The 14,785-nt window shown below is 42.3% G+C and overlaps 4 protein-coding genes across 4 annotated transcripts; 1 reads left to right on the forward strand and 3 right to left on the reverse strand.

The window, feature by feature from the left end:
- Nucleotides 1-110: 110 nt before the first annotated feature.
- PEP4 (proteinase A) lies at nt 111-1,733 on the reverse strand (the record flags this gene model as incomplete). The annotated part of the gene is made up of 1 exon (XM_018878076.1): nt 111-1,733. One exon carries the CDS (start codon nt 1,731-1,733, stop codon nt 111-113), a length of 1,623 nt encoding a protein of 540 aa, XP_018735416.1.
- Nucleotides 1,734-4,395: 2,662 nt separating this feature from the next.
- Nucleotides 4,396-5,478, reverse strand: HLJ1 (Hlj1p; the record flags this gene model as incomplete). The annotated part of the gene is made up of 1 exon (XM_018878077.1): nt 4,396-5,478. One exon carries the CDS (start codon nt 5,476-5,478, stop codon nt 4,396-4,398), a length of 1,083 nt encoding a protein of 360 aa, XP_018735417.1.
- A 2,744-nt stretch (nt 5,479-8,222) lies between these two features.
- Nucleotides 8,223-10,961, forward strand: POL3 (DNA-directed DNA polymerase delta POL3; the record flags this gene model as incomplete). Its single annotated transcript, XM_018878078.1, has 1 exon — nt 8,223-10,961. The coding sequence occupies one exon, from the start codon at nt 8,223-8,225 to the stop codon at nt 10,959-10,961; it is 2,739 nt and encodes a 912-aa protein (XP_018735418.1).
- A 176-nt stretch (nt 10,962-11,137) lies between these two features.
- Nucleotides 11,138-14,245, reverse strand: HDA1 (histone deacetylase HDA1; the record flags this gene model as incomplete). Its single annotated transcript, XM_018878080.1, has 1 exon — nt 11,138-14,245. The coding sequence occupies one exon, from the start codon at nt 14,243-14,245 to the stop codon at nt 11,138-11,140; it is 3,108 nt and encodes a 1,035-aa protein (XP_018735419.1).
- Nucleotides 14,246-14,785: the final 540 nt, after the last annotated feature.

Here is a 14,785-nt window from a genome sequence, read left to right on the forward strand (position 1 = left end):
ATAATATTTGCTATCTATACATAACTAGCAAAGGGTCATTAAACAAAAACAAAATGCAAAAAAAAAAAAAACATAAATAAATGGCGAGATGACTTTCTAAAAGATCGCTTCTATAAAAATGCCATTGTCAAAAAGATAGCAATAGCGAACCAAAGATTTTGAATATTAGACGAGGCAGCAGAGGTGTCTGAGGAATGAGAAGCCTTAGTCGATTGGGTGGCTGCCGGAGTAGATGCTTGGGCACTGGTGGTGGAAATATTAGAAGACATAGAGGAGGCAGGCAAAGATGAGACTTTTGAGGTTGTGGAAGTTTTGGATGCAGATGCGGAGTTGGTGCTAGTTGATGGTCCAGTGGTGGTGCTGGAAGCTAGACTTGAGCTTGCCGTTGATGATGAGCTAGAAGAAGAGGTGGAAGTCGCAGAAGACGAAGAAGCAGAAGAACTAGTCAAGAGCGACGGCAGAATTAATGAATCTTTAGGGGTGCCATCGGTAGAACCGATGGTCTTATTGGCAAATCCAACACGCTGACCATCCATATCAAAAACAGTGTAAACGGTTTTCAAAAACACATCACCGAGAATCCAATTGGAATCTTGAATGTTAATTCCTTGGATATTAGTGGCACACATAGTTGCATTGCTTTGAAGTGGACTGCCAATGAAATTGTCCTTAGTGATCTGCCATTGAACTCCGTTGAATTCCAGATCTAGGGTAACGTCAGTGTCGCAAGGAATAGCAAAGTTAGTGCCATCAGTTTCAGAGCCCTGAATACGACCATGGATTTTAAGGGCATCATCAGGAGGCATAACCAACAGAGTTGTACCAGTGTCCACAACAGCAGATCTGTTTCCTCCGAAATCTATGACATTACCATTGACAGAGGTGCTGTCGACAGGAATAGTCCATAAAACTTGGCCACTCTGAACAGCAGTATACGAAATATCTCCGTTGTATTTGGAGGTATCAACACCGCCGAATGTAATACTGCCTTGGTCATCAGGATGAGCAGCAATGCCAAGATTGACAGCAAAAACCCGCTCATCAATAAGGCTCTGATTCTTGAGGGTGGTCAATACACCTGGAAAGGTAGTGGGTGCATAGTCATTTGCCGATAAACCCATAATACCATCAATGGGAAATGAAGCAAACGTATTACCAGCCTGGTCCGCTGCACCAAAGTCTAGAATGGTTTCGAAACCAGCAAACGAGACTACGTCGCTGATTACATCGCCAGACACAGTACTTGTGGTGTATTGGATTGAAAAGTTTTGGCCCAGTACACTTGCACTAGTAGACTTTGAAATATCATACTGGTTATGAGAGGTGCACACGCTGTTTGTACAATTTGTGCCATAAACCCATGTATAATAGGAACCGGTATCAATGATGACACTGAAATTCTGCCCACTAGAACCTATTTCAAGATCGAGATAATAAGAAATATCGTTTCCGTGTTGTTCGATGATGGCCTCAGGAGTTCCTTGGACTCCGCTGTTGGCGGCTAGTGACTGACCAAGGGGCTTGTTTTGTTGTGTGCTGAGAAACTCGCTAACAAGCACCATAGCTGTTGATACTTGCTCCCCTGTATTTTTGATTGGTGTTAAAGCTGAGGTACCTGCCACGCTTCTTTTGCTGTGTAATGGGAAGGAAATGGTTTTCAGGTCATCTACAGCCGGAGCAGCCTGGGTCGAACTTAGAGCTAACATGCTCACTAGTAGACTTTTGGTCAACATTTTTATCTATGCTATAATGAGAAACAGGATTTTTTGTTTTGAAGGTCGAGGACTATGTACAAATGAATATATTACACGTTGTGTCCTGTTGTCGACATATAATTTCGAGATACCTCAGAAATACCTATCAAGTTTGAGAAGAAACCCCCAGACAGGCACCGTAAGGGATGCAATTGAAATGATTTTTTCCTATTTGAATAGGACGCTGCTACCGCTTTAGGAACTGGATGTAAAATGATTAATAGCGTCTAAACTTGGAACTCCATACAACCAAAGAAAAATTATTATTGAACTAGAAAAATGATTGAACAAGACAAAGAAAGCTGGAAATAGTCTTTTATAAAACGCTTTGATCAATCGAACTGGATATGTGACTTGCGACGGCTGGTTTATTGTCTCGGCGGCAGCCGTTAATATGCAAGTACGTCGTCCCCTTGCTTGGATGGACGGTAGATATTTCCCCTATTGCTATCGATCGCCGGCTGTAGAGAGGTGCGTGGCCCAGAAAGAAATAAAAACAAAGTCAAGATTGGCGGTTTATACACGAACGTGGCGCTTTAAAGGAGGTCTTTCGCATACAAATAAAAAAAAGGAGGGTACTTTTGTGCAAGAATAGAAATTAAAGAGACTCGCACTGCACGAAGAGTTTGATAATCACGGTGGGTTCACAGTGGTCCCAAAAAAGTGGTAGATTTTCCAACCGGATCTGTCTTGCTAACTGACCGAAGTCCCAGGTCTGTTAAGACATGCCATTTAGCGATTAGCTTAAAATTATTTGGTGTAAAACATATATTTAGGTTTATTGAGATATATTTACGGGAAACTAAAACAGCGGTCAGCAGAACTGGGCAATGAAAATATGTGAAACGTAGATAGGCTGAAATTAGGACCCAGTTGACCGTGAAATTAGGACCAAGTTTTTTTTGAGCCAATCAATCCGAACGCCCCCGCTTAATCGAGATCAAAGATAAGCGACTTGGAGAAGGTTTATAATGTTCATCCTAGCAAGAAAAAAAGTCTCGATGGACTTGCTGCAAGTTCCCCCTCTTTCTCTGTCTTATGATGACAGGAATCAGACAGAGAAACCCCTACGTAGTGGATAGTCATAAACTGCTTATCGGATCTTGTCACTGTCAAACCTGATCTGATCTGATCATTTTGTCTCATCTCGCCGATACCATTTTGTGTATTTCTATTCCCAGTAGCGAGCCGAGCAAGACGGTTTGGGATTTAACATTATACGCACTAACCGTATATGGGCCTACGTAAACCAATATGCCTGTATTAGGCCAATGAGCTGCAAGGTCAATGCTATTTTTATCACCTTATGTACAATGAGCTACTTTTTAGGTTAAAATATTTCCTATTATGGACTTAATATGCATACCCCTTTCGAGGAGTCTGACTATCAATGAAAATCAATCAACCTCCCGCTAATTTCTATTGTTAGATGTGGGGCGACTGGCTGGTTACAACCTCCCGTCTGTATTTCATGAGCGCACTCACGGCTCCGATTACAATGAAAAGCGCGCGATATAGTATCGGACCAAACGGTCTCACGGCACATTTGGCTGGATTCCAGTTGGATAGTCAGTCAAATAGCTATCTGCCTGGTCTTTTTCATCTATCTAGAGCTACTAGCAAGCTCAGAGACCTGCCGAAAGTTCTTGGCCAAAGCATGTAATCTAGGAGATGGATATCTGTTTCATGAATGCATGTCTCGGAGAGTATAGCTTGATGGCAGAGTAAACCTTGTCTGATGTGTAACAACGTGAACAATAATCAGGGCGATGAGCTGAAGTCGGCTGTTTCCAAATTGCCTATTCAATAAAAACAAATAGATCAACAGGTAGTTCTAATGATATTTATTCTAGAGGTGTCAAGATTACCACGATTGACGTCCGAACGTCATCAGATCAACTATTCTCCTGAATATCTGGTCCATCATAGATCATCTAAATCAATCTGGAGTTTTGTGGGCCTCCATACACCAACATTGCAGGGGTACTTACCTACAGAATTGTCAACAAACCAGCAGCGGTTTTGACAACTGGACCCATGGTCTAAAGGCTTTACTCTGCGAGCTTAAAATATATGGTCTCGACCGTTGATTCGGTTTTCAAGGTAGCGAATTAGTTAATTCACTATATACATACAGGGTCCTCTATGCACCGAACTGTTGTTACAATACCAAATTCAACTAGGATGACGTGGGGAATGAAGATCTTCACTTCAGGGGGTTTATACTTGCAGTCGTTTGACAGAATACCCCTGCGCCAGCGGTGTAATCTGGAATCCAGGGACTGCGTTTCGATGACCCGGCCAACCTACCTTCAACCTCATGTAAATTAACAGGCTTTTTGGCCCTTTTTTTCCTGTGGCTATCCCCTATGACGGTTTCGGGCCTGTCAAATTGCACTGCCCGTGTTATGATCAGATCAACCTCTTCACAGAGCACTCACCACACCTATCGGATCATACCTGCTTAGTGAGATCCGTCGTGTGATTAGCAGAAAGCAAGGGGTGCCTAGGGAGCTCGTAGATAAATAAGAACGAAAAAAGATTGCATTAGAGTATTATCGGGATATATATTTTTAGGGTGAGATCAATGCTATTTATATATGTCTGTGGGCAACAGCGGTTTCGCTGAGTAATTCATTAGCTACCTATTATAAGCGACACCTAATGTGTCCAGTCTGTCACAACTGGGTAATGGGATCTGAATGGCTTCGTTATATGCATCAGTGTCGACGAAAAACCAGCCCTTGGCGTCCGAAATTTTTTGCTGCTTATTTTCATATTCGTGGTAACATCTGTTCTTAAGAGCCTGAACATATGAAACCTCTGCCTGACGGTCCAATTGACGCAACTTGCGTTCAGGCAATTGGGTAACGTCTTCCGGCTTGACATAGTATGGAATATGATGCAATGGAGTAGTTCGTTCTAGAGTATATGGAGGAACGCTCTTAAATTCGTACCTGGGAGTTCGAAGTCCGGTCGATGAAGATGAGTCTCCAAATAGTGAGAAAAGAACTGGCACAAAAAATAGCAGCATTAGTGGTAACAATTCAAACAGCTGTCTAATTGAGAATGGTTCTTGTTGTTGTTGACGAGTGGTGCCAGTACCAGCCTGCCTCCTTGTACCAGCTCCTTGCTGGAATGCAGCAAATGGAGAACTACCGCCTCCGAAAGTATGTACTCTTATACCCGGGCCACCAAATCCACCAAACTGTTGGAATCCACCTCCTGCACCGCCAGCTCCACCAAAACCACCACCAAAGAACATGTTAAATAAATCATCTGGTGAAATATCTGCACCAAATGGTGACCCTCCAGCAAATCCACTAGCAGCAGCTCGGGAACCAGCACCTCCACCAAATCCTCCTCCTCCACCTCCACCACGGCTATCAGGGTCTGCACCGGTCTGATCAAAGATACGCTTTTTATCAGGATCCGATAGAACTTGGAATGCCTTGGATACAAGTTTAAAAGCTTCATCTGCTCCGGGAGCTCCATTCTTGTCTGGGTGCATTATCAACGCGAGCTTTCTGTATGACTTTCGTACTTCACTATCAGAAGATGGTGACTCTATATCTAAAATGGCATAATAATCGGTATGCCTACATTTCCGTACTCGAGTGACGGCAGCCATTTGAGCTGGTGTATAACTTCGATCTTGACGACCCTGGTTATGCGATCTGTTCGTCGCCGACGTAGTAGATTTCTCTGCTCCAGTAGATGACATTGTGTAGAGATATGAATGGATGTTGTGTGACCGTGATAATAGAACTTGTCAGGCTCGATGCTAATATACTAGTGTTGGTTTTTGTGTTGAAGGTTACCAAGAGGTGATGCGCTGGTAACAGTATAATGTAGTTACGGTTTTCTGATACACCCTCAGGAGATGAAATATTCAACTCTTTGATTAAACTTAGTTTGATCTTGTGGATATGCTCAATCTTGTATCTATGCAACAACAAGGCCTGTACAAAGTAAATTCAACGAGACGAATTTATTGACGAGTTACCAGTGGTGATCTTGTTTTCAACTCAAGTTTAATAAACTGACTAATAGTATCAACAATCTCAATCCGGTGACTTTTTCCTCTTACCTTTTTGATTTGAGTAGGATGGTTGATCTTCTTTATTACGTTGCCTGTTTCTCTGCCTATTTTTTTTTATCTGCTGTGAAGTATACAGCTTCAAAGTGACTGGTTTTAGATTGGTTCACCTGCCTACAAGTATGTAGTAATGGGAGCGACAACAGAGTTTTTTTGTTCAAAAATGTACCCACTAACCAGTTAACAATTCTCGAAATTTAAATATCCAGATTTTATTGGTCTTTGACGGATAGAGCCTATGATTTTATCCAGGTGTGTTCAGGATATCACTCGATTACGCTGGACCACTATTCAACTGACTGCAAACTTAACTGTCAGGTATAGGACCAGGGATTTCTTGAAGTTAGGACCGCCGCGCGCATCGTCCACGCAGCTCTCACAGCAGCGGGTCAACAGATTTTGTGCCACGCAAGAGGAGGCGGATGGACCACGCATGTTTCAACGGCTTTTTTCACCCAACGTCTGTATCCCCGCCACTTGATCGGCGATTAATTTGAGTCTAGCAGTCATATAAATTTTTATAGAAAAGAATTCAATAACTGTATCGTCGAACGTCTATAATTCTAGCAGTCTGCTTTAAGAGTATCTTATGAATGCCCTCCATATAATCTGAGTGCTGCTGTACCAGATACTACACTAACTATTAAGGTAAGTGCGTCCGTTTGGCCAAACGATGAAAAAGCTCAGTCTTGTCTAAGAGCCCTTTTCTGTAAAAGTGGCATTTAAGCCGAAATTGACGTAATTCTGCAATTATCTTTGAACGGTCTCCCACTTGCTCGTATTTCCTCTTCGATGCCGTCTGTCTCGCTGTCAGATGCTGCATATCAGTTGTACCGTTTAGAACAATCTCGAAGCTTGTAGTTATATGCGCTGCACTTGCATTACGGTAGTTTCTGTCAGTCAGCTTCTACGATTCTAGAGGATATGTTATCAGTTGTTATCGGTTGTTATCAATTGTCAGTTTTTGTCAGTTGTTCTCAGTTTTGTTTGGGGGCAAAAGGAATAAATGTAGTCGCTCTAGAATAGGTTCTATATCCGTCCCCGGAAAGTCACTGGCTTTGCAAATTTTATATGATAGTGATAGATTGAAATACTCGAATTGCCAAGCGCTTATATTTATTGCGATTTGCAATTTCTTGAAGATCCGGATATAGCTCTTCTGTTCCTACCCGTACATTCGTGGGTCACCTTAAGTCGATGCCTATAATCTGAGGAGACTAGAGTTGTTATTAGCTGTTTGACGATCCCTGCGTCCTGATAAGAGGGGTATTATCCGATAAGATAAGATAAGCTACTGCCAATCTTGCATATCCGTTATCTTGTCGTATTTTTTAACACCACAGCTTATATCCACCCATAATAATGTGGTAATAACATGTTGCTATTCTCTACTTGGGTATCTACTTGTTTATTTGTGTTCACTATCTTACCGGTACCGCTAAAATTTATTAACCTTGGGTTTGTATTATATAGCAGGTATATAAAGAATATAGCGATCAGGGATGACAGCACCCCAACTATGAAAATGAACCAGATGAGTTCTCATATGGTATATATAATGTCCACATGACCAGCTGACTGATCAAAACTCTCTTACCTCAATCAAATTACGTACACAAATTAATATTTAATCGTGGTCGCCGCATAAGCCTCATTTATAAGCAACTGCAGATGCACCACACGCGTAGTAAATATATATATGCATGGGTTGATTAAATACAGTCGACGCGTATTCTTGATCTCTACCTTTCTCATATTACAAACAAATTCAAAATGGCACCAATTGCTATTGAAAAGAGAAAGCTAGACGTGTCGACGGTAGTCGACACCAAAAGACTGAAGAGCAGTCAATTTGAAGACGATTTATCGCGGCTGTCTCAGGAGATTCGAGATGCCAGAGAAGGTGATTCAGATCAGAAATGGGCTCGACCCGAACTGAAGCAGATTGATCCAAGCAAAGATGATATTAGTAAGTATGAGTCGATGGACAAAGGATTTGCTTGCAGGAGCTTTGGCAAAATAACGACTGGGGAACCGAGTGCCCTGGGTCAGCTTTTTGAGTAGAGCCACGATACTAACGCAACAAGGATTTCAACAAATAGACGCGGAAGAAGCAATGCTGAATAATGAATCAGTTGTAAGACTTTTTGGAGTAACAGAAGTAGGCAACTCTGTTCTGTGTAATATTGTTGGATTTTTACACTACTTTTATGTTCCTGCTCCAGTAGGATTTCAGAAGACAGATATTCCTAGTCTTGAAAAACAGATCACAGTAAGTAATTCTTATTAAAATCAAGAGTATAACCAGGAATCATCACTAACACATTTAGACTATTGCTCCAGGAATCCTTCATCATATCGAGGTCTCCATGAAAGAGAGTTTATGGGGCTTTAATGGCAATGCCCAGTCTCCATTTTTGAAGATTGTCGCCAACGACCCAAGAGGCATCAACAAGCTCAGAGGCATCTTTGAACGTGGCGAAGGCAGACTTTCAGGGTTCAATGGACCTGTTATGACGTTTGATAATGTTGCATACGTTCTCAGGGCTATGATAGATTGTCACATCACCGGTATGTCTTGGATGACACTACCCGCAGGAAAGTATATTGTAGAGGATCGCAAGATAATCTCTCACTGTCAGATTGAAGTTTCAATCAATTACAAGGACTTGATTTCTCACCCCTCAGAAGGAGAATGGCTCAAAGTGGCCCCATTGAGAATCCTTAGTTTCGATATAGAATGTGCCGGTCGAAAAGGTATATTCCCCGAAGCCAAAATTGACCCAATCATTCAAATTGCGAACGTAGTCCAGCGACAAGGTGAGAAACGTCCGTTTATCCGTAATGTGTTTACCATCGATACATGTGCCCAGATTGTTGGAACTGAGATTTTTGAGAATACTAATGAAAGAGAGATGCTTATAAAGTGGAGGGATTTTATCGTTGAAAGTGACCCTGATGTTATTATTGGTTACAACACAACTAATTTCGATTTACCTTATCTATTAGACCGTGCAGAAGCCTTAGGAGTAGATGACTTTCCTTATTTCGGTAGACTGAGCAATGTCAGACAGACTGCCAAGGACTCGACTTTCTCATCCAAGGCATATGGTACTAGAGAGTCTAAGGTGATCAACATCGATGGAAGACTCCAGATTGATATGCTACAATACATCCAGAGAGAATACAAGCTGCGTAGTTACACCCTGAACTCGGTTAGTGCAAATTTCCTGGACGAGCAAAAGGAAGACGTACATCATTCTATTATTACAGAATTACAAAATGGTACAGCAGAATCCAGAAGAAGACTTGCTGTATACTGTCTGAAAGATTCTTATCTACCGTTGAGATTGATGGATAAGTTAATGACTCTAGTTAATTATACAGAAATGGCAAGAGTAACAGGTGTTCCTTTCTCGTTTCTCTTAACTCGTGGTCAGCAAATCAAGGTTATCTCGCAATTGTTCAGAAAAGCTCTTGAAACTGGCCTGGTAATTCCAAACTTGCGACAAGAAGGTTCATCTGATGAACAATATGAAGGTGCCACTGTTATTGAGCCTATTAGAGGTTACTATGATGTACCAATTTCAACCCTAGATTTCTCCAGTTTGTATCCCAGTATTATGATGGCTCATAACCTCTGTTACACAACACTACTGGATAAGCAGACCGTGGATAGGTTGAATTTGGTAAAAGATGTAGACTACACCCTGACTCCTAACAATGATATGTTTGTTAAAGCCAGTAAAAGAAAAGGATTGCTCCCCATTATTCTTGAAGAGTTACTCTCTGCTCGTAAACAAGCCAAAAATGACTTGAAGCGAGAAACTGATCCATTTAAGAGAGCAGTGTTAGATGGTCGTCAACTGGCATTGAAGATTTCAGCAAACTCGGTATATGGATTTACGGGTGCTACCATTGGTAAACTTCCGTGCCTGGCAATCTCATCGTCAGTTACGGCATTTGGTAGACAGATGATTGAACAGACTAAAACTGAGGTCGAAAAGACTTATTCAATTGCCAATGGCTACAAATACAATGCCCAGGTTGTATACGGAGATACAGATTCAGTAATGGTAAAATTTGGGCCTCAGGATCTTAAAGAGTGCATGGACCTAGGACTCGAAGCTGCTAATCATGTCTCCTCCAAGTTCCTAAAACCCATCAAACTGGAATTCGAGAAGGTCTATTTCCCTTATTTGTTAATCAATAAGAAGCGTTATGCTGGTCTTTACTGGACTCGTCCTGAAAAATTCGATAAAATGGATACTAAGGGTATCGAGACGGTTCGTCGTGACAACTGTCGGCTTGTGCAAAATGTTATCGATACTGTATTGCGTAAGATTCTCATTGATCGTGATACGGATGGAGCACAAAACTATGTGAAACAAATGATATCTAATCTGCTCCGTAACCAGGTTGATTTGTCTCAACTGGTAATCACGAAAGCTCTATCCAGAAACGATTATGCTGGTAAGCAGGCTCATGTTGAATTAGCTGAAAGAATGCGGAAGCGTGATGCTGGTTCCGCTCCAACATTAGGAGATCGTGTGGCTTATGTTATTATCAAAGGTACTGTGGGAGGCAAGAACTACGAGAAATCAGAGGATCCAATCTATGTTCTTGATAACAACATTCCTATTGATACAAAATACTACCTGGAGAACCAACTTGCTAACCCTCTTATTCGTATTTTTGAACCTATTCTAGGAAAAGATAAGGCGCAGCAGTTATTGACTGGTGAGCATACTCGTACGATTTCGGTGGCTACTCCTTCCACTGGTGGCTTGATGAAGTTTGCAGTTAAGACGGAGCTTTGTAAGAGTTGTAAACGACCTCTACGTGGTGCTTACGCCAAGGGAGCTGTTTGTCAAGACTGTACGGATAGAGCAGAAGAACTATATATGGATACACTTGCTAAAGTGAATGCTTTAGAGGAGAAATTTGCCCGTCTTTGGACCCAATGTCAAAGATGTCAAGGAAGTTTGCATCAGGATGTTCTCTGTTCCAGTAAAGATTGTCCTATATTTTATATGCGTAAGAAGTCGCAAAAGGATGTTCAAAATGGCATTGCCGAATTGGCTAAATTTGATCACACTGCATGGTAATATATTTATAATAAATTATGTTTATAATAATTTCACTCCTATTTCGTAATTTCAATTATCGCCAAATTTAGAGAGGAATAATGAGTGATACTGGGGCAGAGCTTCAGTCACATCGATACAATGTAGTCAGAGAACAAAACTTTTATGATATTATACATAACACTAAATACATGAGCCTATTCTTCCTCCTCGCCGTCTACCAACTCTTCGATGAACTCAGTAGCCTCTTCGAAACGCTCATCAACGATATCATAGACGCTAAGAGAGTCGGACTGGATGACACGGCCGAACTTCTTCCGCGGTTTCTTTGGATTAATGCGTACGTCCCAAGATGGATGTTCTTTAGACGTGAATATTAGGGACGATCGGAAGAACCAGTCTGTAACATACTCATCCAAAACCGGAGTTATTGGCTTCAGAGAAATGTCGCCAATAAAACATACGATAGCATCTGTACGCTCCCGGATCTCACGGTGGCCCGCCAAATGAACAATTCCCGCATAGGCATCACCGGTACCGACGAATACAATATGTTTGGCATCAAAATACTCAATATAATTGTCCCACACATAAATCAAAGTCTCCTGCGAGTTTGCAACTATCGTATACCCGTCATCCATAATATCGCTATCACCAGGTACGTTGATATCCAAAATACCATAGTTATTTTCAACACCCCAATTAATAAATGTCTCGGTAGCATCGACTACAATCGATTTGTTTGGGTCAATGGCACCAGTAACTGGGTCACGATCTGCCCACACTTCGGGCGCATCGTGAACAATAATAATAATTTTTTCTTTTGAGTGGATTTTAGGAGACGCCAGAAGCTGGCTATCTTGAACCATAGGAAGGTTGTCATTAAGAATGGGTAGCAAGGATAAGTCATGCTTAGTAGCCAATTTCTGAGCTAGTGAACCACGAATGGCATCTGTTAATCGTACATGTCGATCCGCCTCGCCAAGGTTTACAACATTAATCTCCGGCTTCAGACTCTTCCAAAATTGCGATTGAACTTTGATCACGTCGTCGATGACGCGAATTGCCGATGAACTAGGCCGTTTGGTTTTGGGCACGCCATTAGGGTCTCCCAATAGTACCTTGACGACAGCTAAAGCAGATGTAGCAATAGCCGAAAGACTGTAACCTCCTTCCAGGACCACGACTAGATTTCCATTTGCAAGAGATTTCAGTAAATGAGTCATATATCCATATCCATTAGGTGATACTAAACAACCACCGATTAAGTCACCCTCAGCAGCGTCAAAACCAGACGACACGATAACTAAATCAGGATCGAACTCCAGCGCCAGAGGCATAATGACCTTATGGAATGCATATATATAATCACCATCACCCATTCCTGGATGAGACCAGGGAATATTAACAGAATAGCCCTTGCCGGGACCTTCACCTACCACGGTATGGGCACCAAAATCAGTTCCAGGATAAAATCTGCCCCCTTCATAACGATGTAGTGAAATGTATAGCACTCTATCATCATCCAAAAACGCATGTTGAGTACCATTGCCGTGGTGGACATCCCAGTCAATGATCATTACCCGTCTAACTGACTCGGGATAATCACGAAGCATGGCCTTGGCTGCCACAGCGACATTGGAAAATAAACAAAACCCACCAGGTGTTTTGGGCTCAGCATGATGACCCGGGGGTCTTACAATTGCGATTGAATTCTTCACTTTGCGCTCGACAACAGCTCTACAAGCTTCAATAGAACCACCACAAGAGAGCCTAGCTGCCATATGAGAGTCGTTATTAAGATAGATTGAGTCTCCCTTTTCGGTTTCTTCAATTAACCGCTCTCTAGGCATTGTCGCAGTAGACTCAACAAAGTCAAGATGTTCCTGACTATGGACAAGTAAAATCTCTTCGGCACTGGCCTCACGCACAGGAATCTTCTGAACCAAGGGCCCTAAGTCATCGACACCTTCCAGGTTTGGATCGGTGATAAGCCCTGCTTCGGCAATGGCCTTGTAGATTCTATATATACGCCTTGGGTCTTCAGGATGTGGATCAACATAATCATATGGAGAGGTGACAATTCGTGAGTGATATCTCATCCTGACATCATAACATAGACCAGTCTTGAGAGGCACATGTGTGAGTTGAGGTGCAACTGCAGATACAATAGCAGTGGTAGCGACGTTATTAATTAGACCACCTGTGCTGTGAGCTACTGAAGGAGAGGCTGAAGAAGACAGAGAGATCGAATCATAAGACAGTGGTTGTTCTGTTCGATTGATCTTCAAATCGCTGATATCACCTGCACCTTTTGGCTCTACACGTTGTTCACCTTCGTCACGTTTGCGTTTTTGTCCCGTGCTTTGGTTGAATGATGTGGTATCCTCAAACGGTAGTAGTGAATGCGATTGGGATGTTGCTTCTCCATTAACTCTATGACTCAGTTCGTCATCACCAGATATATCCATTGCATCGGACGCAGGAGCAGACGCATGATCTAAAGTGGGAGTAAGCGACAAAGAATGAGGTGCTATTGTTGCACTCCCTGGCGTCATACTAGGTGTCGTTACATCTACCATATCTCCTTCACCCTTTAATGCTGTAGCAGCTCCAATTAGGGACGAGACAGAGCCATCCGTACTAATGGCTGGATTTATATTACCATCGCCATCAAGTTTTGAAAGGCCATTTGAGTTCACGGATATCGATGTAGTTTTTTCACGAGCTTCAGCATCAGCTTCAGCAGCAGCAGTAGTCGCAGCAACAGAAGCAATGGCAGCAGCAGCACTGGCAGTAGTGGCAGCAGTAGCAGCAGCGCTGGCAGCAGCATTGGCAGCGGTAACAGTGGCAGCAGCGGCATTGGCAGCAGCAGCAGAAGCGGCAGCAGCAGTGGCAGCAGACACTTCATCTATATCAGTCTCCACCGTGTTATGTGACAAGGAAACCAATGAATCTAAAACATGAGCAGCTTCCTGTTCGTGTTCATGCTCGTGAGCATGTTCTTGGGCATGAAGTAATGGATCTCCATTCGCTGGTTCAGATGGACCAGAAGTCACGTCATTAAGATCAGTATCCATAACATCAGCGGTTACTCCGGAATTAGAATCGACTTTGACAGGAACATTAGCACTATTACTGGAAGGACCGTTGGAACCAGTTTCGGGCTCCGATCCACCATTACCTAGCAGCTTGACATTCCGTTCTTTACTTGGTTCTTCTTCCTTGAAAGCATGTTGCTCGCTACCTTCAACTACACCTGACTTTTTAGGCTGTTCCACCTCATCACCAGTGCCGCTACTCATGATCACTCACTCTATAGGGCACTTTTCACTTCTCCAAAACCATGCAATCGGTGAAACCAAAAGATCAAGAGCCAGTGGTGATCAGAACCTTCAACTAATTGAAAAATAACAGGACTCTTTGCCAGTATATCAACCTTCCATATACTGTTTTATTCAAGTCCACAGTGTATGGGAAAGTTGTAAAAATTGCCCTAGCGCTGTTTTTCTCGTTCGAGATCACAAAATTAGCGCGTCTAATCTGATAGAGTAAATGTTTGACAGGAACGTTAATTATGTCTAACACGCTATCGCTTGACGCCCACCCCGCTTTGATAACAGTTCAGCCGTCCCCGGTCAAAGCTCGCTTCGCAGGATGGGAACTGTTATATATTACCAGGCTATGCAAAGGATCTTGTTTTCTTGAGTTTGTAACAAAACATGCAATTTACAAATATTTGCTAGTTTTATATAATTCATCTTTAATTGTATATCAGGGTTGGCTAGTATTAAAAGTCTACGGCTTACTTGCGTCTATCTTGGGACTATTGTACTATTAGACAA

This window comes from Sugiyamaella lignohabitans, chromosome A (assembly GCF_001640025.1).
Source record: "Sugiyamaella lignohabitans strain CBS 10342 chromosome A, complete sequence".
In the NCBI taxonomy this organism is placed as follows: domain Eukaryota; kingdom Fungi; phylum Ascomycota; class Dipodascomycetes; order Dipodascales; family Trichomonascaceae; genus Sugiyamaella; species Sugiyamaella lignohabitans.